The sequence below is a fragment of the Peromyscus leucopus genome, chromosome 8a (assembly GCF_004664715.2).
Source record: "Peromyscus leucopus breed LL Stock chromosome 8a, UCI_PerLeu_2.1, whole genome shotgun sequence".
Taxonomy (NCBI): Eukaryota; Metazoa; Chordata; class Mammalia; order Rodentia; family Cricetidae; genus Peromyscus; species Peromyscus leucopus.
In genome coordinates, this window is record NC_051085.1 from 10,113,764 (window position 1) to 10,139,267 (window position 25,504).

At 42.2% G+C, this 25,504-nt stretch overlaps 1 protein-coding gene across 2 annotated transcripts in view; it reads right to left on the reverse strand.

Moving 5' to 3' along the window:
- Lama4 (laminin subunit alpha 4) overlaps positions 1-25,504 on the reverse strand; it is a 148,385-nt gene that overhangs the window by 43,128 nt on the left and 79,753 nt on the right. For both annotated transcript variants that reach the window (XM_028874826.1, XM_028874825.2), the window contains exons 12-17: positions 18,612-18,728; positions 12,378-12,526; positions 8,934-9,075; positions 7,343-7,439; positions 2,555-2,671; positions 209-388 (exon numbers count right to left, since the gene is read on the reverse strand). In XM_028874826.1, coding sequence (XP_028730659.1) covers positions 209-388; positions 2,555-2,671; positions 7,343-7,439; positions 8,934-9,075; positions 12,378-12,526; positions 18,612-18,728 — 802 coding nt within the window. The remainder of the gene's footprint in view (positions 1-208; positions 389-2,554; positions 2,672-7,342; positions 7,440-8,933; positions 9,076-12,377; positions 12,527-18,611; positions 18,729-25,504) is intronic.

A 25,504-nucleotide genomic window follows, 5' to 3' on the forward strand; every position in this document is an offset into this window, starting at 1 on the left:
GGTCCATACCTGTCTAGAAAGTAGATAAGTCTAGACTTTAGATAAATACATAGACGGACTGAGTAAAATGTTTCCCTTTTTCTGAATTCATTTCTATAGCATTCCAACCTAAAATGCAGATGGACCACACTGTTTCCCATCAAAGGTTGTGTAGACTTTAATGGACGATTCTTCGGATAGCCAAGCTTGTGGTGCTTGTACGAGGTACCTGCATCCCGAGCAGAGTCCACGGCAGTGTTATAGGCAGAAGAGTCAAACGTCTGGAGGTTCTGGGACCAGCTGCTGAGGTTGTTGGCCATTGGCGTGGTGACCTGCTGGACAGCCACTGTCGTCTTGTTAGCTTCCTCGATGACCAGCTTGGACTGGTCCAGGCGTTGCTGGGCATCCCCTGGGCACAGAGCAGAGGGACAGTCCCTTTACTGGAGGGCACTGACATCACTTCAAACACGGGGGTGAAACAGACCTCAAATTTTGGGCTGTGAAAGAAGACTAAGACTTTTAAATCGGTGACGACTATGTTATAAGTTAAATGAACTAGGATATGATGGACAGCAGCGATGCGTGAGTCGGTAAGACTCTGCCGTCTCAATAATATCAAGATGTTTGCCTAACATGTTTTTAAATGAAGAAGTAAATTACAAAAACAAAACAAAACAAACAACAACCAAACCAAACCAAAACAAAAAAACTGAGTGCGGCCTCAGGTGAGCAAGCTGCTTAGAGAGTGAGAGAAAATGTACATGAGGTTTCAGCTTCCATGATGTTCACATCTGAACTTCATCATAAAAACCTCTTCCTTTGATGGAAAAGAAATTCTTGTGGAAGACTCCTGCCATAAGAATGATACTACATTCAGTTCAGAAGTAAATTAATAAGTAAAGAGTTTTTCTTGTTGTTACCATCTTTTTTTTTTTTCAAAAGAAAAACAAGTTTTAGAAAAGCTTTACTGTTCAAATCCTATTTTCCTTAAGAAATGATTACATGTTTGGGCTGGGAGTCCCTACAGCCCCCATGAAGTCGGGTGTAGTAGCAAACATGTGTAAGCCCAGTTCTACTACAGCAAGATGGCAAGTAGAGAGGAGAAGCCCTGGAAGCCTGTGGACCAGCTGGCAGCAAGGACTGCCACGGGCCTAAAGCCAGCCTAGCTAGGGTACATATTAAGTTCTTGGCCACCATGGCTACACATTAAGACCCTACCTCACAAAAACAGCAAAAGACTCAGGTATAGCGAGACATGTCTGTAATCCCAGCTGGCTGGAGGTAGAGGCAGGGGATCAAGTTCAGTTCACATGATAAGTTCCAGGAACTAGAGACCTTGTTTAAAATGAGGTAGACCACGAAGGCCCATACTTGAGGTGGTTCTTTGACTTTCACAGTGCACAGTAGTACAGTGCACAAGTGCTTGTGCTCTCTTTTGCTCACACACAAACACACATACACAAACACACACACACACACACACACACACACGTGCATATGCACATGCATACAGAACACACATATATACACACAGATAAAACTTACTGCATGTTTAAAATAAAGATAATGTAAATTTACAACATCAAATTTTGTCTAGATGATGGGATTATGGGTGCTTTTTTCTTTTCTTCTTCTAAGACATGTTTTCACATTTTTCTATAAGGGTAATGTGTTACTTTTGTAATAAAAATACTTAGAAATCACTTAGGTGATGTTGTAACTTCAGGTTTTTAAAGTGAAGAAACATTTTGTTTAATCTTCCAGGCTCTGGATCCTGCTGTACTCTGGCTGGAATCCTGGCTCTCCCTTCTAGCACCAGTGCCCATGCCCTGACAAACCTCAGGATTCTCCTCAGCTGGAAGGTAAATAGTGACTCTCATCTCCACAACACAGAGCCCAGCAAGCATCCATCATCAGTAGCTCTGATAAGGCTTCTCAGTGCGTGCACACTCTCCTAGCCAGAGCTCCCGGGCTCCAAGGCTGGCCGGCACATTTCAGCAAAACACCTATATCCAGAACAGTGTCTTAACTTTTGCTCTGCCTAGGAAGGCACATCTGCTTCCAATCACAGCTTTTCAAGACACCACTAGAGTCCCAGATTAGGCGAGGGAAGCACTCTTGTTTCTCTTTTTGGTGCATCACTCTCCCTGCTTATTTGATAAGAATAACTTGACACATAACAGAAGGATGCTGTTTACAGCGGGGGGCCAGAGAAATCCAATAACCAAATTAGGGCACACTGTTAGCAAGGGTGGATGTTCACAGGAGAGGTACCAGGCAGCAGAAACAGCACAGAACTGTTCAAACACATGTGGACACATGCATGTAGGCACAGGGTAAAGACTGGAAGAAAACACTTTTGGTTTAATGCTTATCTCTGGGTGATACAGGTACAGCTTTGTCTTTAAGGATAGTTTTTAGATAGTAATGAACATTGTTGTTGTTGTTGTTATAAGAAAACAAAAACCTTACCGAATGACGGAATTGATGAACAAGGAGTCACCTCATCTCCCTCTGCGAGGTTGTTTTACACCAGTGGACAAACACTTGGGACCTTGAGGTTCTGGGTCCTTACCTCTCTCTGCTGCCTGTAGTCGCTTAACAGTGTCACTCAGCCTGTCTCTGAGGGCCCCCTTCCTCCACAGGGCTCCTCCCACACGCCTGCTGGTGTCAGCCACTGCCTCATCATTGCCTGTGGAGAAGAAGCAGAGGAAAGTACCAAGAGGTCCACCATACCTGGACAAAGTCTCAACAACACACGTTCTGACTTGTGTCATGGACTCCAGTGTAATAATAATCTCGCACTCTAGAAAGAGACGGTCAGTTCTAGAAAATGGCATTTAGAATTAGAGGTACAAGACAGCAGAAAGCATGTGATACTAGCTGGGAGTGACTTAGGATGCCACGATGCTCATTTTTTGGAGAAACAGAGCAAGGCTGTGGCTGATAAAAATCCAGCAGCGCAAATGATAAAGTCAAAAAGACATTTATCTATCCATGTGATGATGCCTGGTTGTAATAGAATCCATTGTCCTCCTAGTTCTCTCAATAAAAATTTTATAAATATATGTCACGTACCTAAGAAACATTATATATGCACAGTTTGGTGAACTTGCACACAGTGAACACAAAATATGGCCACACGGAAGTCATCAGGATGGAACATTATGAGCACCCACCAAGCTCTTTTGTGTTCTGTCTAGGATTAACCAGAGAGGACCACTATTTGGCTTCTATTATCATCTAGCTTTAAAGACCTATTTTATTTTTATTTATGTGTATATGTTTGTGTCTGTATGGGGTATGTGTACGTGAGTGTATGTGCCCACAGAGGCCAGAAGAGGGCACTGCCTACCCTAGAACTCAAGTTATAAATGGTTGTGAGCTACCAGAGGTTAAGTATTGGGAGCCAAGTCTGGGTCCTCTGCAAGAACAGTATGTCCTCCTACCTGTTAACCCACCTTTCCAGTCCCTACAAATAAAGATTTATTTTGTTTTTAATTATGTGTATATGCATGGGGAGGTATGTGCGTGTAAGTGAAGGTATTATCTGGTTATAATTCCCCCAAATATGACAAAGTACTATAATCTTTTATATGTTTGTTCTGATATCTATAAGTCTTGATATTTTTCCATTTTCATTAGCATTTACCAGTTGCATGAAACAATGAGTTTCATTATGACATTTCATACATGTATATAATATACTTTGATCATCCTCAGTCATTATTATTATACCCTGGCTCCTCCTCACTATTACCCGTCCTCTCCTTCTAAGCCCTCCTTCTTTCATGCATTATCTCTATTGTTTTCTTTTTCTTTGATTATGTTGTTACATGTCTACACACATGTCAATATATACATGCACCCACTCAGTCCATTTAGTGTTGCTGAGATATGTTATTGATTAGATATTTTGTTCTTACTTCTCAAGATTGGCTGCTGGCATTTTCTCTCTCTTCTCATTCCAGAATTAGTCTATCTGTACATCCATAGTGTTACAGTGTCTCAACCATCACTGTATTACACCCATAAATATGTGTTGTAGAACTGTCCATTTTACAAAGTTGAGTCCCTCAGTGAATATGGTATCTATTATTTTTTAAATTCATACTTAGATATTTCATTTAGAACTGGTAATGGGGATATCCTGGTTTTGTTTGCAGCCTCATTGGAAAGGCCTTTTAATATTTTATTATAAATGTGTTTGCTGAATATTATTTTATTATTCTTTATTAGATTATGGAAATTTCCTTCTGTTCTTTGTTTACTAAGAGTTTAAAAAATATTGGATGGGTGCTGTTTTATTAAGGATGTAAAGTGGGTAGGAAGGGGTGGTCTGGGGGGAGCTGGAGGAGAGGGGAAGAACATGACCAAATTATATATAAAAAATTTAAAAAGTAAATTAAAAAAACATTTCCTGTGTATAGTGAGATGATATGAATGTTCTCCTCTTATAGTCTGTAAATGTGGTGAGATATTTTAACTGTTAAACTACCTTTGAAATCCTGTAATAAATTTATGTTGCTCACCACACACTACCATTTGTATACATGGTAGATTTGACTGCTAATATCTTTTGTTTTTTAAGCTAGAGTCTTATTCTCTAGCCTAAGCTGGCCTTGGCTTCGTAGCCAGCCTCCTGTCTCAACAGCTTCTGGAATGCTGGGATTACAGGTATGAGCCACCACATCTGGCTGATTAGGATTTTTGTGTCTTTAAGAGAATTTGGCTTTCATTTCCCTTTTTTCTATGTCTCCTGAGGTTTTGGTATTTACATTTTGCCGGCTTTCATAGAACAAGTTTGGAGACTATTTCTTTTGCTATTATCTGGAAGCGTTTGAATAAAAGTGGTGCTGTTTCTTCTCTGAAATTTGGAAAGAATTCACTGGGACTCTGGAGACTTCTTTATGGGAGAGTTTAATTTCTGAGCTTACTGACAGCGTACCTTTATGCGTATACAGTTCTACAGGATCATCTTCTCTCTGCCATTCATTTGTGATAGTTTTCTTTTTCTTTAAAAATATGTCCCGGGCATGGTTCCCAAACTGGGGTTATTATTGAGCAAATCCTAGAAGGTCATGAAGTTGTATTTCTTTATCTGAATGGAAGACCAGCTTTCCCAGTAACTAGTGGTTTGGGTTTGGCTATGGCTTACTTCTAAAGTGCCAGGAAATTTATGGTTGTCTTGCTTCTTCTTTCCTTTTGTTTCCTCCATTGGGCTTCTAAGAAACTCACACCCCATAGGGCATCATTGTTTCTATGTCCATCTTTGAGTATGTTGTTACTGCTGGGTATAGTGTATACAAGGTGGAGCGTCCCTGTTTTCCCGTCACCAAGTACAGTGTAACCAGGAACAAGCACGTACTTATCTCCTCTAGGTTTCTGAGAATTTCCCAGCATGCCAAGAGTGGCTTAACATAGTTTCTAGTGACAGTGAACCTCCCTTCTCATTTTTTGAAGTTTCTGTTTTCAGATATAAAAGCACTTTCAGCTTTTGGTTTGGGGCCTGTGACTGCATTAAATGCTGCTTTATTTAACTTTATATTTGGGACTTGATAAAAATAAGAGGAGAATCTATTTGGGGCTGGATATTTATAAAAAGAAATGTTTTGCTGAAAGTGTTTCCTGATGGAAGAGGCTATTGTTCTTTCACAAGATTAAGGCAAATGGCACTTTCTTAAGTTTATTACGATTTGTTAAACTTTGTTACAGAAAACAAAAGAGAAAGCAGGCTGAGAAATAAAGACTACTCATTACGGAAAGCCATTTGAAAATGGAGAAACACTAACCTGGAATTAGAATGTAAGTGAGTAGATGAAAATCTGAATTTACATCACAAACATGCTTATTGCCCAAAGGAGAAAGTCCTATCAAGTTTACATGGTCCTAACTTCTTTATGTTGTTCCTTATACAAGGGAAGGAATTTAACCAAAAACAGATCATGAAATATGTGACCAGATCTGCCAGACTGTCAAAGAAGCTGATGCAAGAGATTTACTGGATATAAAACACGGGACTCTGAGGACACACTATTTCCAGACAGGAAGGTTGCTTTCAGCAGGCTCAGTGACTCGGTAATGGTAGCATTCACTGAGAACATGTGTGCACAACTGTTAGAATGTTTAAGAGACTGACTTATAAGGATTGCTATATGCTGGCCTTCCCAACTCAAGAAACAAAAGCACCTCACAGATTTGGCAGCATGCCTTTAATCCCAGCCCTCGGGAGGCAGAGGCAGGCAAATCTCTGTGAGTTCGAGTCCAGTCCCATCTACAGGGGGACAGCTAGGACTGTGACACAGATAAACCCTATCTCAAAAAACAAAACAAAACAAAATCCTAATTCTTTACTGCTAATGTTCTCATTAATTTCCAGAAAGCATATTCAGAATTAGTTCCACAAGACATTAATGTGAATTATGTAATAAATTAGGACAGAGAAAATTAATAGTGTTCTTATTACCTTTTTCTACCTAGAAAGCATAAAATAGCAGTGGCCTTGAGGTATTCAGCATTCAGAATATGAAAATCAAAGCGTGCTCTTTTCTATTTATAATATTTTTCAGAAGAGGACAAAAAGATAATGCATGGTTGGTTTGAGATTAATTGCTTTGATAAAATTTCATGAAGTTTTCTGTTTCCAACTTGGCTTGCTTTCAGGTGAGAGTCAGAAGTCAGCTGGAGAATGGCTTTCCAACTCACTAGTCAATGCTCAAATATCGTTAGGAATGAGTCCATGACCTCAGAAATGAGGACCATTTAATGATATTCTTGGTCCTTTCAGTTGTTTGTAGGCGTGACTCATGAGGTTCAGAAGGACTGAGGCTTTTCACTTGCGTCCTTCTCTGTCCCCTTCCCAGTGTGCTCACTTTCAGAGCGGTGGGGAAAGCTTCCTTCTATGTATCTATTAGGGCTGTCCACAGCCATCCGCTGCGGCAAACAAGCTGTAGCCGAGCTGACCAACCTGACGGCTTGTGGTATCCCATCATGCCAATCGACTCTCATGGGGATGATGTATCAAGTCATCCCGGTCAACTCTCACAGGGGTGATGCCTCCCTTCACTGTAAAAATGTGGAGGTTCTTCTGGATGGGTAACCTAGTTTTAGTGCTTAGTATATTTTATGGTTTTATCTCCTTGAATATCAGCAGTCTGATGTTTCTGTCAGCCAGCCCATTTGATTAGTATGAATTTCCCCCATATGTTGAAATACCAAGCCTGCTGTTTTGTGACTGGATTCTAAGGCGCTGATACATTATTTAGTGGAATATTATTTACTTCTCAAGCCTCAGTTTTAGAATTTCGTCTGCATTCATAAAAGGTGGCTATGAATCAGAAGGAGGAGAAAATGAGATATTTACTAGAATCTGCCTTTGCTTGCAGCTCTCTGGCTTGATTGAGAAGGTTGTCGCTTTCGTCCTTGTGGTAAATGATCTGAGTGTCAATCCCACTCACAGCCTACAAAACAAGTGGTCACAGAGGGGTAAGAGCAGCGGAGCAACGCCAGCTTCTCCTGGTTTTCAGGTTTAGACCATGGCATTCATCTGCCAAACGCCACGCGAGATTCATGCAGCTGCTCTGGCACAGCTCAGAATCAAGAACGGAACACAGAGGAGGCAACAGTGTCTGAGCATGCCCAAACGCAGCCCCCGCCCCCCGCCCCAGGAAAACTCAGCAAACCAGGAGAACGCTTTGGCCAAGGCTTGTACTAAGGACTCTCATAAAGAAACCACTGGATAAATAATTTCGAATTGAGAAGAAAAAAAAAAAAAAAAAAAGAGGGGTCTGGAGAGATGGCTCAGCAGTTAAGAGCACTGGCTGTTCTTACAGAAGTCCTGAGTTCAATTCCCAGCAACCACATGGTGGCTCCCAACCATCTGTAATGAGAACTGGCGCCCTCTTCTGGCATGCAGACAGAACACTGTATACAAAATAAATAAATCTTTAAAAAAAAAAACTTAAAAAAAAAAAAGAAGAATGCGTCCTAAGACATCTTCTCTATTAGAAGATACTAGCCTAAAAAAATCAGCGAATGAAACAGCGTCTGCAAAGGAATGCTTTTTTGCGAACTGGACTCATCCAATGAACTTGCAAACCCAAACCTTTATGGAACACAATGCTCTTTTCTAAGTGCTCCTGACCCTTCTCACATTTTAGTTTTTCATGGAAAGGTCAAGGGTTAAGGGATGATGTTAGAAAAACAGAGATACACACACATATACATGAAACACATATAGACTGCGTATTGTGCTAGGTATAATGTATCATGTATATGTATTCTAACACACACACATGTGGAGGAAAGCAGAGGAGATTATTTAGGGGAAGGAAGATAGACAAGTGAGCGGGGAGGAGGAAGTACAGTAGCAAATAAGAGCAAGACATAATTGTAAGAACGATAAGCGGCGCTGGTTACCGGCGCTGGTTACCGCATGGAAAGGTCACGGTCACGACAAAACCCAGTGTCAGTATCAGAGCTTTATTAGGAGAAAGATAGGTCGGGGAACAAGAGAACCAGGCCTGGGGAAGGAGGACATGCAGAGAGAGAAGGATGGTGGTGGGGGAAGAGAGAACAGAACAGAGAGGGGGTGGGGTGGGGTCTGTGTCCCGCTCTTTAAGGGTTCTTGTGCACATGCGCAGGCGGGCTGACAGAGCTAAGCCACGCATGCACAGATTGCATGACCGTGCCATGCACATAGTCACCAGCGCACACTGGTGACGTAAGATGCAAGATGCTTTGCTTAACTCCTAAACTGTGCATGTGCGGTCATGCAGCTGGAGTGAGGGCAGAATTCTAACAACAATGATGCTTTTGCATAAAGAAACAAGAAAGATGATAGGAATCTGTTAATAAACAAACAAACAAACAAACAAACAAACAAACAAACCCAGAAACTAAAAGCCAGAGATGAGGCGATATACCAGCAAACCCTGAGGTAAAGGGCTACTTACATCATAAATTCGGTCAGTGATATTCAGAGCAAATTCTGCCGTTTCATTGGCCTCACTGACATAGTTGGCAATATTTTCATAGACATTCGATGCATCCAAGGCCTTCTGCACCAGTCCGTTCATGTCTGAACCGCGCAAATTTCTGTTAATAAAACGAATTGGTCACGTTTCCTTCTTCCTTCCGTAGGAAATGGGGCCACGTTTAGGGTTTCATTTGGACACTTCTGTGATCACAGATGCCCTCCTTCCTGGTTTTTCAAAGCCACCTGTCTTGGAAGGTTTTTCCAAGAACCTCCCCCTGGGAGTACATTATGTTCGCATTTGTCTTTCCACGCTGCCCCCAATGTGCCATCCGATTTAGGCTCCACAGCAGCCGCTGCTTGGCAGTAGCTGCTGAAAGGGGGAACGGGGATTTAAAGAGCCCCCTGCTCCTCCTCCAGCAAGGGTTGATTTAAATTGTACAAGTCACACAAAGACCTGAGGCGTGGTGCATCTGTCTACTCCTTACCCAACTGTTACTCTCTTTCTATAGAGGAGGCGCAGCCCCTGGAGAGGGTGCAGAGCTTGCCAGGTCGGCCACACACTGGTTTGCTAAGGTCTGTCTGGTCCCTCAGACAGCCTCACCTCAGTCTAGCCTCCCCTCTGCCCTGAAACACCATGTTCTCTGCCTTATCCCTTCCTAGCTCGGGTAAGCTTCGTGGACGGTTTACCAAGACCCTATTACGGACTGGGTACTCTCACATACAACAGCTAGTAACCACATATCTTCTAAGGATTCACACTTGGCATAGCCAGGATCAACTGTGTAATGATTCTTGAACTTTAGGATTATTGTTATACCATTTCTGAACTGGACTTGGAAACTATGTGTGACATTTAGTTTCCTGACCAATACTTTCTGCTTTCCTTCCTTCCTTCCTTCCTTCCTTCCTTCCTTCCTTCCTTCCTTCCTTCCTTCCTTCCTTCCTTTCTTCCTTCCTTTTCCTTCCTTCCTCCCTCCCTCCCTCCCTCCCTCCCTTCCATTCATTCACTCACTCATTCATTTATTATTTGTTTGTTTGTTTATTGAAACATGGTCTCTTTACATAGTCCTGGCTGTTCTGGAACTCACTATGTAGATGAGGCTGGCCTTGAACTCAGCTTGCCTCTGCCTCTTGAGTACTAGGATGAAGGGCCTGCACCATCATGCCTGGCTAACCAATATCCTCTATTATACAAGCCCCACCCCCACTTCCATGGCTCACCCTAAATCCTTTGTGTCTTACTTACTGATTCTCAGCTCCAGGGCTCCTCATTTCCTCCCAGTCCCTGACACTCACAGCTTGTACCACCTGGTTCCTCACTACCCTGCAGACAATGCTGGACACCGCAGATCCCACCCAGGTCTTCTTTTCCAATCACAGAACTGATGAGGCGGGTCAGCTCTTTCTTAGTCTCCTCCGTCTGCCCCAGGCCCAGTTTGCTCTCAGGCTGAGCAACTTCCTCTGCCTTTCCTCAGTTACTTCTCTTTGTTTACCCATCATCAGCCAATTGCTCTACAGGGGGTTCACCCCGCCCACCCCCATGGGCACAGTAGGGATCAACAAAAATGTTGCATTTGAATTTTCTCATATCAGCAGGGGGAAAAAATGAAGACAATGAAATGATTTTGATTTCATTATTTGTGATCATGACACAGAGCTTAATTTTGATGGAGAAAAGGATCAGCCATGGTAAGAGTCACATTATATGGAGGTGATTCCCTTCCAAATGCTCTCTACCCATCCTCTCTGGGACCTCTCTTTAGAAATGGCTCCAAGAATAAACTATGAAGAAAGTAGACAAGGAAAAGCATATTATGCCTGTAAGCCCAGCCCCCAACAGGCAAAGGCAGGAAGATATCTGAGAGTTTCAAGCCAGCCTAGGCTACAGAGTGAGACCCTAAGATCTTGCCCAAGAAACCCAAACAAACAAATACAAACCAAGCACCTAGAATGCACAAAGCCCTAGATTTGATTCCCAGTGAGGCGTGAAACAGCTCGGCAGTACACACCTGTAACCCCAGCCCTTGGGAGGAAGAGGCAGGAGGACCAGAAGTTCAAGGTCATCCTTAGCTGTACAGAGTTGGAAGCTAGTCTGGGTTATAAGATACTTTGCAACAAAACAAAACAACATAAGCTCCCTAACAGGCAAAAAGAGATAAAGGAAAAAAGGTGAGTACACCAGGCAGATGCTGAGGAATTTTCAGTCTTTACATTTTGAGGGGAAGGGTCTATAAATTTGGAATGTGTCTGAGAAGAGATTGAGTCAGAAACACGATGTCAGGGTGATCCATATTTGTGACTGTGGTGTAAGTGAAATGTACAGTAGCTTCCATGGAACCCTGCTGGAAGGCCACTGCACAGCGACATTTGGAGAAGGGCGCTGTGTGCACCCACCAGTGGGTTGTGGCTGCTGAAAAGATGAAGGAATGATGAGAGAGCCAGAGGATGGCTCACAACTAATAATCAACTGATATGCAACCATCAAAACTGGCATTTTATCTAAGTCCCTTTTATTGCTTGCCTTAAAAGCACACTTCCTAAGGACATGGCACCAAACTGAGTAACTGTAACACACCAGCACCACCAATATTGCATGCTTTCGTGTTATATCTCCTCTCCCCCTTCTTCCTTCTCCTTTTCTTCCTCCCTCCCTCTTCCTCTTCCCTTTACCCTTCCCCTCCCTCTCTCTCTCCCTTCCTTCCCCTCTCTTATTCCTTAAGCCCCCCTCACTCAGTCTGGAAGGATGTTCGAAAGTTTTGATGAAGAGGAGAAAAGGACACCGTGTGTTTGGAATAGACATTAACCTCCATTCTCCCCTCTTACCTTTCCTATACTGATCTCATGTACCGATTTCAGGGTCAGGAATCCAATTCCAGTCTTTCAGTACATGCCAATTAGCATTAACTGAGTGTCCAAAGGGTGTGTGACTCTTTTCTAGGTGCTATAAGGGAAATTGTCAATTGATTTTTCTCCTAATGGGAGTTAAATCAAATATTTCCTGCTGGGCACTGCAGAAAGTTGAGTATTTACCAGAAGTCAGTTGTATGGCAACTCCCAGCCAGCGTGGCTTATGATATTTGGGTATGGAAAGTAAACAATGTCTATGAAAAAAGCAGGTGATAATGGTGGAATTAGATACTGTGAAGGGATTTGATTTACTAATAATTGTGGAACAGACTCACTTGTACCCATGCCTAGAGCACAGGTTTCTAGTCTCAAAGATTTAAACAAAAACAAAACGTATCTTCCATAAACAGTTGCAAAAAATGATGATTGGCTCTGAGGGAACCATTAACAAGCAAATCAGCAATCAAGTAGACCCACCCCAATCTACTTGCTTTATCCTAGCCTGTATGGAACTGAATATAAATGTCTCATTCAGCCCTTGTAAATATCTGCATTTCTAAAGCTCAGGCGTTACCTGCTCAGCTCGTCAGCTTCCTGTTGAAGGTTGGCTGCATGGTCCATAGCTTCTTGGACTAAATCATGACTCAGGTTACTTAGGTTGGAGAGCTTTCCTTGCAGCTCATTTTTGCCTCCATCTATTTCTGCATAAATTCCAGATGCATTCTAAAGAAAAACAAAAAGTAACTGGATCTTAGAGAAACGTAGAACAGTTTCTCCAGATAACAACAAAATTGATCATCTTCCTTCTTGTCAATTTCAGGCCTAAATTACCGTAAGGAGGATTTGTGTACCCCTGCATCTTCACCCCCTTCTCGATGGATTGCTTCCTCATCGTTCGGACATGCTCTATTTCCTCTAAGACGAAAACTAAACACACAGCTTCCGGTAGCCATACATCCTGTTGGCGCTCCACCTTTCATAGTAAATCTCTCTGGGGGAAATCTACCAGTAGGAAGCCTTGCTTTCCAGCATCCAATTTCTAAACAGGTTGGAAAATAAATAAATACAGAGACCAAGCATGTTGCCTTATTTTTGTGCAGCTGAGGTAAAAGCATTCAGATCTCAGCCACCTGTGAACTGGTACTCAGTCTGAGAAGTACAGTTTAGTCTACTGTACTTCCTCACCAGCTACTTAACAGCTCAGCAAACTCTCACTTTCAAAAGCACCATACGTAGTCCTCCCTCAAGACCTTTGCACCTACTGTCCCTAGATCTTTAAAAAAAAAAAATGACTCATATCTTTGTGATAGTTTAATCCAAGAGGTCTGTACCTCTCAGTCAGGCAGTGTGACTGTCAGGGGTCCTTATGCCCAAAGAGCTTCCTTACAGAAGAACACAAGGAAATAGTCCTTCTGCCCAAGGCTTCCATCCAAGAAGAGGATGGAGTTGAGCAGGGTCTGGACAGTTCTTCCTAAATTTATCAATAAAGCAAATCTTCCCTTCTCACAGGGCACAGTGAGGAGAGGCACTGGCAAGGTTTGCCCAAGTAGCCAGTATTTCCCTATGAGCTGAGTCTTTCTGGCTTTTTATTGGTCTCCACCATGATGCAGGAATGGTGACAATGATATCATTCCCCTTCCCAGAATCAACCCATTGCTTTTCCCCTTGTAGCTTCGTTCTTGCCTGGTTCATCTTTCTCTGCTGATTTAGTCATTTTTTCTCCACTGTATCTTATAGACCAACCTTGTCTAACCGGTTGCCTTAATGCTGTATATATATTTTGTGGCCACCGTACACACTATCTCCCCAATCTGGAATAGTTTTCCTCTCGGGACCTACTTGGAGTTCTACTCATCCCGAATTCAACTCGAACATTACTCCCACTCGGCAGCAATTCCTGGCTTCCTGGGTGAGCTCGTGTTCCCACAGGCCTGTTATTCACACTCCCATCACTGTAATCATTGTACACGATCATTCACTCATGATATTACAGACTCTTACATGATAGCACCAACTCTTAGGAATCGGGAACTGAGTTGAATTGGGTTTTATTTCTGTAGACTGGAGCACAGTTTCTAACACACAGGATTTATTTCTTAGAGGTTATATTAAGCCTTTAGCCATTTGGCTGGTCACTTTGTTTTGAATTATATAAACAGAAAAATGTCACAGGCATTCATCTTTACGCAATATCTCATTATTCCTTTAACTAGTGTCCACTGTGTGCCTAGTCCACGCCCAACACTCTTTGGAGAGAAGACAACAAAGTTGCTGCCTTTAAGGGCTGCCGCTGGGGAGGCGGTGGGGGCCCAGACAGTTAGCCATGATCACAGAAGTGGGCAAGCTACTTTTAGAAAGCAAAAGCTATTTTGAACAAAATGCAACGTGGAGGATGGAGTGGATAGTGGTTAGGAGTATGGGGACCTCTTGGATGAAACTGTCCCAAAGATGATGCGCCATTTTTTAAAGATCTAGGGACAGTGGGTGCAAAGGCCTTGAGGGAGGACTATGTATGGTGCTTTTGAAAGTGGGAGTTTGCTGAGCTGCTAAGTAGCCGGTGGTGAGGAAGACAGGAAGTTAATGCCAGGCCGGACAGGTGGATGAGCCACGTCACGGGGTGCTTCCTGGGTCACGGTGGAAAGTGGTTCTGATTTTAAGTGTTACTAGAAGTTCAGCAGGAGAAACGGCAGAGTTTGATCATGTTTTAAAATGATTTTTCTGCTAACGGGTTGGGAATGGGTCTAGAAGCGCCACGGCGGCGGCGAACTCATCTGTCAGCGGCGCTCTTTGCCACTTCACACGGGGCACCAGGTGGTTAGCAGCAGAGATGAGGGAGTGGCCAGAAGCTAGGGTTCATTTCAGACAGAGGGGCCGGCACATCCTGGTAAAAAGTCATGCGAAGAAAGGAGCACTCAGGAGTGATTTGGGATTTGGGACCTGAGCAGGTGGGAGGGGCCGCTTACTGAGATGGGGGTGGGGGGCAGCTCTTACTCAGAATCCGTGAGGTTTGATGTGCTTATTATATGGTAGATGGAATTCTGATTTTGTAACACAGAACCCTGCCTTCTGACTTGTAATGTCCAATAAGCATTTGCCTACAAAGGTTTGGACAGGGGGTTCAGACACGGCGCTGTAAACTGTGCAATCATCTGCGTAACTATTCTTGAAGGCCCTCAGAGCCAATGACTAGGAGAGACCAGGATACAAAAGAAGGCTCCACACCGAATGCTAAGCCCCGCCTTCTCCAGAGCAGAGACCAGCACGGCTCAGATCCAGGTCCAGCTCCAAATCTTCCTTACACAGCCCTGAGCTAAGAATATATTTCTCGCTTTTGGAGGGTTGTTCAACAATCACAAAGAGAGGAAAGGGCAGTAGCTGCATGTGGTCTGCACTAATGCATTTGCCACACAGAGGATGCAGAGAGCTGCATCATCGGAGAGTCCTGGGATCCTATGCAGAGTGGGTGGAGCCAGTAGACACTGCGGGGCTGGGAGGCACCTGTGACTAGAGACATTTTCTTCCATGATGCTGAACAGAGTGATAGGCCAAAGATCAGGAGGGGCTTCCAGCTTTTTAACAACAGCTTTTTCAAAGGGCAGTTTTCTTTCTTTGTATGTGTTTAAATGATAGGAGAGGGCTGGAGGGATGGCTCAGAAGTTAAGAGCACCGACTGTTCTTCCAGAGGTCCTGAGTTCAATTCCCAGCACCCACAGGGTGGCTCACAACCATCTGTAATGAGATCTGGTGCCCTCTTCTGTATACATAGTAAATAGATAAATCTTTTTAAAAGATGATAGGAGATACTAGAGTAAGTAAGGATTCAACAAAGCTTAAGAACTGGGTGATAAGGAGACTGGAAAAAACCCCTTACAACCATATTTTCAGGGAGGACAGGATTGGGGAGCAGGAGGAGCAACCCTCTACAGTGAGGGGGGAGTGTAGATCCAGAAGCAGGTGGGCTGGCGGACTGAAGGAGGAGAGGTGAGGGAGTTCTGGTTGTTTTCGGTTTTCCAGTGGTATAGGAAGCAAAGCCACCAGCCTGAGCTGAAGGCAGGGAGGCCGTGAAGGGCTCTCGCAGGCCCGAGCATGGCACAACGGAGCCAACAGGTTTTCCCTTTTCCCCTTCTCTCCCTTGCCGAACACCGTACATTACATTCCTAAAGCTAACCCTCACGGTCCGTGCCACTGACTCATTCCTGAGACAAAACATCAAAGTCGGAGAGTCAAAATTCATTATTTGGCTAATAGTGTCCAATCAGGACTTACCAGCTTACCCTAGCACAGGCTCCCTGTTTTTCTCCTTAAAAACCCACTCCTGCAAAAATGCTTAGAGCATGGAGCTTGCTGCTGCTGCTGCTACCTGCTGTCTGCCCTTGCAGCCCGCCCTCTGTCTGTCCGTCTGTCCCTCCCTTCCTCCCTCCTTCCTTTCCTCCCAGGAGTAATAAATCTCCTTTGTGCTCAGAATTTAGTGTCTGGGATTGCCCTGTACCGACTCCGAGGACGGCAACTGTGGTGATGTATCGTTCATCCCAATAAAACTTATCTGGGGATCAGAGGACAGAGCCAGCCACTAGATTAGACATAGAGGTCAGGCAGTGATGGCACACACACCCTTAATCCTATCACTCCATCTGGTTCTCTGTGAGTTCAAGGCCACACTGGGAACAGAGCCAGGCACCGTGGCACACATGTTTAATCCCAAAACTTGAGACCTCATGCCTTTTCTTGGGAAGCACCCACGCCTTTGATCCCAGGAAGTAAGATGGCAGAGCAGAAAAAGGTATATAAGGTGAGAGGAAACAGGAACTCACTGTCTGGAGACTGAGGATTTTGTAGAGGTAAGAACTTGTGGCTGGCTTGTTCTGTTTCTCTGGTCTTTCAGCTTTCACTCCAATATCTGGCTCCAGGTTTATTTATTTTTTTATTAGTAAGATCTTTTAATATTTGTGCTATATCTCGAACAGCAGGCAACCTCCCTTTTACCGACAGGTTTCTTACAAGTCACATTCGGCTGCTTGAGTGCAGCTATGATACTAGGGACTCAGGGTTAGAATCTGTATGTGGATAAACAGGAACAGGTACACTTGGGAGTTCACGGTCTTCTCCAGGAATAATTAGACTGACAGTTTCAGCGGGTTAAGAAGAAAAGACAGGAGGTAGAGGTCCAGGATCCCTGAGGGAGGAGGGGCTGATGTGGCTGGAGAATGGTTGGCCTGGCTGCTCTAAACGAAGAGACAGTACTTAGCAAGGGAGGGTTCGAGATGGATTCAGGAGAAGGTAGGATCATGGATGGCAAGACGTGGGTGTGGCCTTAAAGGGACAATAGAGGTGGGCTGAGGAGAAGGCTGGAGAGATTTTTGGTGGGCTCATCCTCAAGGATTTTGACATCACTAGGAGTAGTGAGTGATAGGAGCTAGGCTGGAGAAGGCAGGGACTTAGGGACTTGAGTAGCTGAAGAAGAGTGATGTGGTGGCCAGACTGCTTTAGTCCTTCAGAGGTAATAAAAACAAGCGCAGTCACTTATTTCAAGGTAGCTTCATTCACTGGAAATTTTCTATTTTATTTATTTATTTATTTATTTGAAATTTTCTATTTTAAAAAGCATGCCTTTTTAGAAGGTTTTCGAGGGCTGGCTTTTACAAAATCAACCTTTACGTTGGCACACAAAGTAACTGGCTCGGCTATGGCATTTTCATGCACATTGCTGTTAGAGCTGGTTCTTTTTCCATGGTCATCCCCACTGCCCTGCTTTGTGACCCTGCCTGTCTCCGCTGGCTCCCCTCCTTCCCCCCACCAGTCTTCCGCTCTACTTTCTTATTGCATGTATCCCACCACAGCTTTTACTTCCGCCTTCCTGTAAGAGCTCTTCCTCTCCTCTCTTAATGCCCTTTCTAGTTTCATGACCTATACACACACGTATATAATCACACACATATGTACAATTTTAAATCTAGTTTCCGCAAATAAGAGAAAACACCTGGCATTTGTCTTTCTGAGTCATTCTCTTGCAAACATCATGATCTCATTTTCCTTTATTTCTTTACCTAATCATCTGTTGATGGACATCTAGGTTGGTTTCATTTCTTATCTATTATGAATAATTCGGGGTGTCCAAGGATCTCTATGCTACGTTGACTTAGTTTTTCATTTATATACCAAAGAGTGGTCCAGCTGGGTCACGTGGTAGTTCTACTCCACAGTGGCTGCACAAGGCTACATTCCCAATTGTCAGTGAATACAGGTTCATGTCTCCTTACATCCGGCCACCATTTGTTTTCTTGATGATAGCCATGTTGATTGGCATGAGACAGATTCTCAAAGCGGCTTTAACTTTCATTCCCTGATAGTTAAAAATGTTGAACATTCTTTTTCCAAATATTTGTTGGCTATGTGCATTTCCTCTTTTGAGGACTGTCTATTCAGTTCATTAATTTATTTACTGATTGGATGATTTGGCTTGTTAAATATCTCCCTAGGTAGAGTGAATGGGATGGAACTACATCAGTACTTTTAATAGATTTTACTGTGATCGTATCTATGCCATCAAAGCTGCTAGCCACATGTTGCTCCTGAGGATGTAAAATGCAGCTGATTCAAATGGAGTTGAATTTCTAATTTTATGAAATTGAAATTTCAGTAGCTGTGTGTGTGTTAGTAGCTACGGTGTAATACAAGAAACTAGAGATTCCCATTACCTGATATTATTTTGCAATCCTACTAACTTGAATTGAGTTGGATTACTCTGACACTGAGCTGCTGTTCAAAGGTGCTATAAAGGCAAGTCTGAGCAATCCAGGTATGTCCTTACCCTTATTATCTCATCAAGTTCCTCAAGAGTCAGCCGAGGTATCATCAGAGAGTCTGTAGACGTTCTCAGAGAGGTGCTCACGACTTCCATCTGCTCCTTCACTCTCTCATGTTGTTTCTGAGGGAAGGAAAAACAAAAGAGAGAAGATGTGATTGTACACCATATAAACCAACCCAAGGATATGGTCCTATTATTGGATGTAGAAAAGGCCTTTGACAAATCTAATACCCATTCATGATAAAAGTGCTGGGACAGATCAGGGATATAAGGGACATATCTCAACATAATAAAGACAGTTTACAGCAAGTCAGTAGCCAATATCAGCTTAAATGGAAACTCAAAGTAATTCCATTGGGACCAGGAACAAGATAAGGTTGTCCAGTCTCTCCATCCATATTCAACCTGGTACTTGAAGTCTTAGCTAGAGCAATAAGACAACTGAAGGAGATCAAGGGATATAAACTGGAAAGGAAGAAGTCTAAGTATCTTTATTTGCAGATGATCTGATAGTATACATAAGTGACCCTAAAAATTCCACTGGGAAATTCCTACAGCTGATAAGCACTTTGAGTGAAGTAGAGGGATAAAAAATTTAACTCCCACAAATCAGTAGCCCTCCTATATACAAATGACAATTGGACTGAGAGTGAAACCAGGGAAACAACAGCTTTCACAATAACCTCAAATAATACAAAATATCTTGGGGTAACTCCAACCAAAAGTGAAAGACTTGGATGACAAAAAAATTTAAAGAAATTGAAGAAGATATTAGAAGATGGAAGGATCTCCTATGCTCATGGATCGGTAAGATTAAATGTCACAGGGAGTCATTAATAACATAAAAACAACCATCCTACCAAAAGCAACTTACAGATTCAATACAATTCCCATCATATTCCAACACAATTCTTCAGAGATCTTGAAGGGACAATTTTCAGCTTCATATGGAAACACACAGGCACACAGACACACAGACACACAGACACACAGACACACACACACAGACACACACACAGACACACACACACATGCAAAGACAGATACACACACCCCCCCCCAGGCTAGCTAAAACAATCCTCAATAATAAAAGAACTGATGAAGTATCAACACACCCTGACCTCCAATTGTACTACAGAGTAATAAAAATAGATGGAGAGTGACTGGAGTGAGAGAATCAAGTGGGGCAGGGAGGGATGAAGAGGATGAGGGGGATGAGGGAGGGGATGTGGGAAGAGCTGAAAGTAAGAGCAATATGAGGGGGTAGCATGGAAACCTAATATAGTAGAAGATCATACACACACACACACACACACACACACACACACACACACACACACGATCTAAATGAAATTGCCAAATGATGGGGAAGCTAGAGCCACACTGGACACCTCTTGTCACAAAACGAAGCTTCTAGTATTAGGAATTTGTTACATTTAATTGAGTTGTAGGCCAAAGGGGCCCCATGAGAACCCCAAAACAACCCACGTTGTTCCCAAGACTATGGGTGTGGCTTCCACAAACTGATTGGAAGGTCCTATTACTGAACACAACACCCATATGACTCATCAAACATGGAGAAATTGAGCTGGTGCGTACATAGAGCCTTCGCTCCTACAGGCTAGGTACATGTACTTTGGTACATGTATAGGGAAGTACTCTGCACACTACCAAAAGAGAAACACAAACACCAACGTAGCCACAAAACCTGTGATATATAATGGTATCCTGCCTTCAAGATTTGCTAGTACAACAGTGGCACAAAGCTTGTGGGAGTAATCAAGTAATATGAGATTTGACTTAGGGTCTACTCTATGAGATGGAACCCATATTTACACTGCTTAAAGTTGGACAGCCCAGGGACCCAGGGTAAGTCAACTATTACTGTTCTACTAAAAGAATATAGCAATAAAGTGACTCCCTGTGACATTCTGCTATATTCACATCTCAGTGCCTTGCTCAGCCATCATCAGAGAAGCTTCCTCCTGCAGCAGATGGTACAGACACACATAGCCAGACATGATGCATAGTGTGAGAGACCTTGGAATACTGAGTCCTATTTGTTTCTGTTAAATCCTCCCTGTCCCCTGCCCAGGGCTCAGGGAATCTCATGGAAGAGGAGGCAGGAAGAGTATAAGAGTGAGGAGGGATGAGGACACTAAAGAAACAATGTCCTCTAAATCAACACAATCTACCCACACATGAATTCACAGAGACATAGGCAGCATGCATAGGACCTGTAATGTTTTGTACCAGCTGGGCTCCTAGAGCTGGAAGGAGAAATGGACACATGCCCCAACCCAACTCAGAAGGCACCTCAAATTGATAACTACTTGCAAATGAAAATTTCATTTTCTCCTGGAGGGGAATTTGACTGGGGGAACAAACTACTCTTAAGGGTATGTGGCATGCCCAGCAGTAAGTAGATGGGCAACAGAAAACAAACTCCATGGTATCTTTGGAGCTCCTTGTCTTATAATGTTGTGTCAGGGTATTTCCTTTTTAAAATATTTTAAGCTTACTTTTAATTTTCATATATATATATATGTACATATATACATATACATCTATATATAATTTACCCTACAGGTTCTGTATGTGTGTGTATTATATATTATAGTTTCTAGTTTAGTGGTTTTATGAGATTCCTGAGTATGTGGATGAGTGGGTCTCTGTGTCTATAGCTGTTTATTGGGCTCTTTTCCTTCTGTTTGTTTTGTTCTATTCCAATGTGTTAGTTTTTGTTTTATCTTATTATATTTTATTTTCCCTTAGAAGCTTGTTGTTTTCTAATGAGAGACAGAAATGGGGGATGCAGTGGAATAATCCTTTTGTACACTGTGAAAATATGTTGCTCTCATTGTTAATAAAAAACTGATTGTAGAGCCGGGCGGTGGTGGCGCACGCCTTTAATCCCAGCACTCGGGAGGCAGAGCCAGGTGGATCTCTGTGAGTTCGAGGCCAGCCTGGGCTACCAAGTGAGTTCCAGGAAAGGCGCAAAGCTACACAGAGAAACCCTGTCTCGAAAAACCAAAAAAAAAAAAAAAAAAAAAAAAAACTGATTGGACTATAGCTAGGCAGGAAGAGATTGGACAGAAAATCCAGACTAAGAGGACACTAGGAAGAAGAAGAACAGAGCCAGAGGAGATGCCATGAGATGCAGAGAGAGAGCAGTATGTAAAGTACATACATGAGCCTTGGTGATGCACATAGATTAATAGAAATGGGTTAATTTAAGTTACAAGAGCTAGCTAAAACCAAGCTTAAGCTATAGGCCAAGCATTTATAATTTATTAATAAGTCTCTGTGTGATTATTTGGGAACTGGTTGGTAGGACAGAAAGTCTGACAACAAATGGCATTTCCAATGTGGGACCAGAATTTCCACATAGGGCTTGAGAAAACTAAAGCAACAACAATAATAACAAAACAAAACAAGACCCAGCAAACTAAATAAGAATGCCTGCCTCAGTCTGGCCACTGGTATCCCAGAGCTGGGGTATTGAATGCAGTTCCTGGTTAATAAACACGACTCTTGGCCAGGCCCATAAGGCATAGAGCTCATCTCTCACAGGCCAAGGAGTGGGCCAGAGCCAGCTGCCAAAGCTGAGGTGGTCCTAGCCACACTACTTAGCAGTTTAAAGGCTCATGAAGTCAGAAAAGGATAGAGATATGCAGTAAAGACAGATTCAGATGGGGAAAAAAACCCTCTAAACGGGTTACAGTGTGTTTAAAACATATATAAGCTTGGGAGAGAAAAGAGAAAAGGTATATATAGTCATATATTAAAAAAATAGTTTTAAAAATAAGAAAGTCCTTAAAAAAGGAATAAAATTAAAAAAAGCCACATAAAGATAGGAAATATACAGAGAGTCTGGATCCTATATGTTATTGTGTTGTCTTTAGATTTTTCTGATTGCTAATGAAGGAAAGACAGCTGCTGAAACACATTGGATTATGGAAACTGCTGGATTAAACCAACTCATATATTTTAAAAATGTCTTGACTTCAAAATGAAAGTCAAAAGATATGCTACTTTGGGGAAGAGGTTATGCTTTTATTTCCACATGAGATGAGAGGCTGTGGATTCATTCCAGGTTGATATGGATCAGGTTTGATCAGGGAAGACCCCCTGAAAATCCTGACTACAAATGTAAAGAAATAAACCTAGAAGAACTACAAGACACATGATGTATATTTTACCTGCACAAACATAAAACAAAAAAAAATTATCTGTAACTGACTTGTACACACCATATATTCTATACTTGTAAAGTATGTTACCTTTAAAAGTTTATGTATTTTCAGAACAAGGGAACCAAACTTAAAATGGATGGCCCAGGTGATCCAATATCTCAGAATGCCTCTGTTGCAGTTTCCTCAAAATTCTGTATCCAGAACAACTTCAAAGCTGCTAGCTGAGACGGTCCAGACTCACAGACTACTCCAGTCAGATTTCAGATAATCTCTACGCTTTCCCATTATACTGAGATTGGACAACAATCGACTCTCCCAGAACTTTACCATTATCCCAATTTTCTCAGGGTCCCCTAAAGTGCCATTGCCCCTAGACAACAGGAAGCAGTCTAGAAAACACAACACCCACATTCCCAAGAGGTAGGGTGGGTAGTTTTTGGTCATTCAGTGGGGTATGGATGTTTGTTATCATTTAGGGGGGTTCGTTATAAGTTGTTATTGGTCATTGTCAGGAAAAAAGCCAGACAAAGGAGATTAGATTCAGGGATCTCATTCTGAAAAGAAAATGGGAGAATATAGAAATGATAGGATAAAAGAATAGATTATTGAATCTACTTTTAAACTAAAAAAGCAACTACTAGTCTTAAAATATTTTGCATTGGTATAGATTTTTGTATATTGATACAAATTTAATGGGTTTTTTGGTATAAAACTTTGGACTAATGAAGATAAGATAGATAATAGAATATTTTCTCTAAATTTGCCAAATACAAAAGGACTGGATAGTGTAACTGTAATTCTTACTTGATAACTGTTTTGTTGTATATAATTTTGCTATGTTAAAGTTAAAAACCCTCCTTTTTTGTTTACACAAAAAGGGGGAAATGTTGTAGAATAATCCTTTGGTACACTGTGAAAATGTGTTGCTCTTCATAAAAAAAAGCGGATTAGCTGATAGCTAGGCAGGATTTTCAGGGCAGAGAGAATGCTGGGAAAAAGAAGGGCAAAGTCTGAGGAATCTTAAGAGATGGAGAGAAAAGAAAGATGAACGTGCCATGTTGAAAGAAGGTACATCCACAGAGCAGAGAGTAGGTAAGAAATATTGGTTAATTTAAAATTAAGAGTTAGCTAGTAACCAGCCTGAGCTATTGGCCAAGTATTTGTAATTAATAAGAAGTTCAATGTGGTTATTTGGGAACTGGCTGGTGGGAAAGAAAAGTCTGCCTATAGGAGGAAGTGTGAAGGGTAGAGAGAAGGGAAACTGTAATCAAAAATATATTATGTGAGAAAAAAAAATCCATTTTCAGTAAAAGTAAAAAAGAAAAATAAAAAATACTTTCGCAGGGCCGTAGTGGCACACGCCTTTAATCCCTGCACTCGGGAGGCAGAGGCAGGTGGATCTCTGTGAGTTCAAAGCCAGCCTGGGATACAGAGTGAGTTCCAGGAAAGGCACAAAGCTACACAGAGAAACCCTGTCTCGAAAAACAAAACAAAACAACAACAACAAAAACTCTTGCAAAGCAAATATATCCTTAAGTTTGGGGCTGAGGATATTGTTTAGTACTAGAGCATGTACCTACCAAGCACAAGGCCATGGGTTTTATCCCAGCACTACAATTAATTAGTTAACTGAATAAAATTGGACAGTATAATTTACTTTTGTTCATGAAATTTTTAAAAATCATGCTCTAAAGTACAGAATCAAATATTCCAATAAGGTTACATCCTTTCAAACCAATTTGTTATAGGAAAGACTACGACTACTATATAACTGAAACACTAGGTCTTAAATTATGTGGGAAGAAATTAAAATTTTCATAACATTGAAGCATACAAAAGTAGGAAAAAGAATGTCAACAGTGGTGTCTAGTAATTTGAGGGTCTGTTTTATATTGGAAGCAGTATTTATAATCAAGAGAAATTGGTATACACAAATGGTATCTGAATTGCATGGTAAGTGGGGATGGTTTATGTCCTTAGTTGTTGTTTTTGTTTTTTTCAAGACAGGGTTTTTCTGTGTAGCCCTGGCTGCTCTAACTCTCTCTGTTGACCAGGCTGGCTTTGAACTTGGAGATCTGCCTGCCTTTACCTCCTGAGCACTGGGATTACAGGGGTGCTTCACTGCCTGGCCCCATGTCCTTGTTTATCCATTTGTTGACAAATAAAGCAGATGCATGCAAGGCATGTGTTAGGTTCTGGGAAGATACAATTCCTGCAAAGCAAGAGCACTGCCCTTTGGATGCTTATGGGGGGATAGACAAAGGTACACACACACACACACACACACACACACACACACACACACACACACACGCAGAGGACACACAGCTACACAATCAGTAATTAATGATGCCTTTGAAACTGGAACACAGAATATATGCTAAAAGCATTAAAGATGATTCCATAGTTACAACTTAGGGATCTGTCAGAGCAGAAGAGGGAGGGACTCCTCCTGATGATCACTTTATTTTTTTAACTTTAGATGGATTTTTCTTGACTTTTAGGAGGCTTTAGAAGGAGTGCCTGAATTTGTCTGCCAACCCGATATGTATAAATAACTGAACATGTTTTTCACAGCGGGACTGCATTTGTGTGTGCATGCACGTGTGTCTGTACATGGGAGCAGTGTGAGGGTGTGGGTGGTTCCTCTAGTTTTCACAGAATTCTTGGTAGATGGAAGACAGAAAGGATGTAAGAACT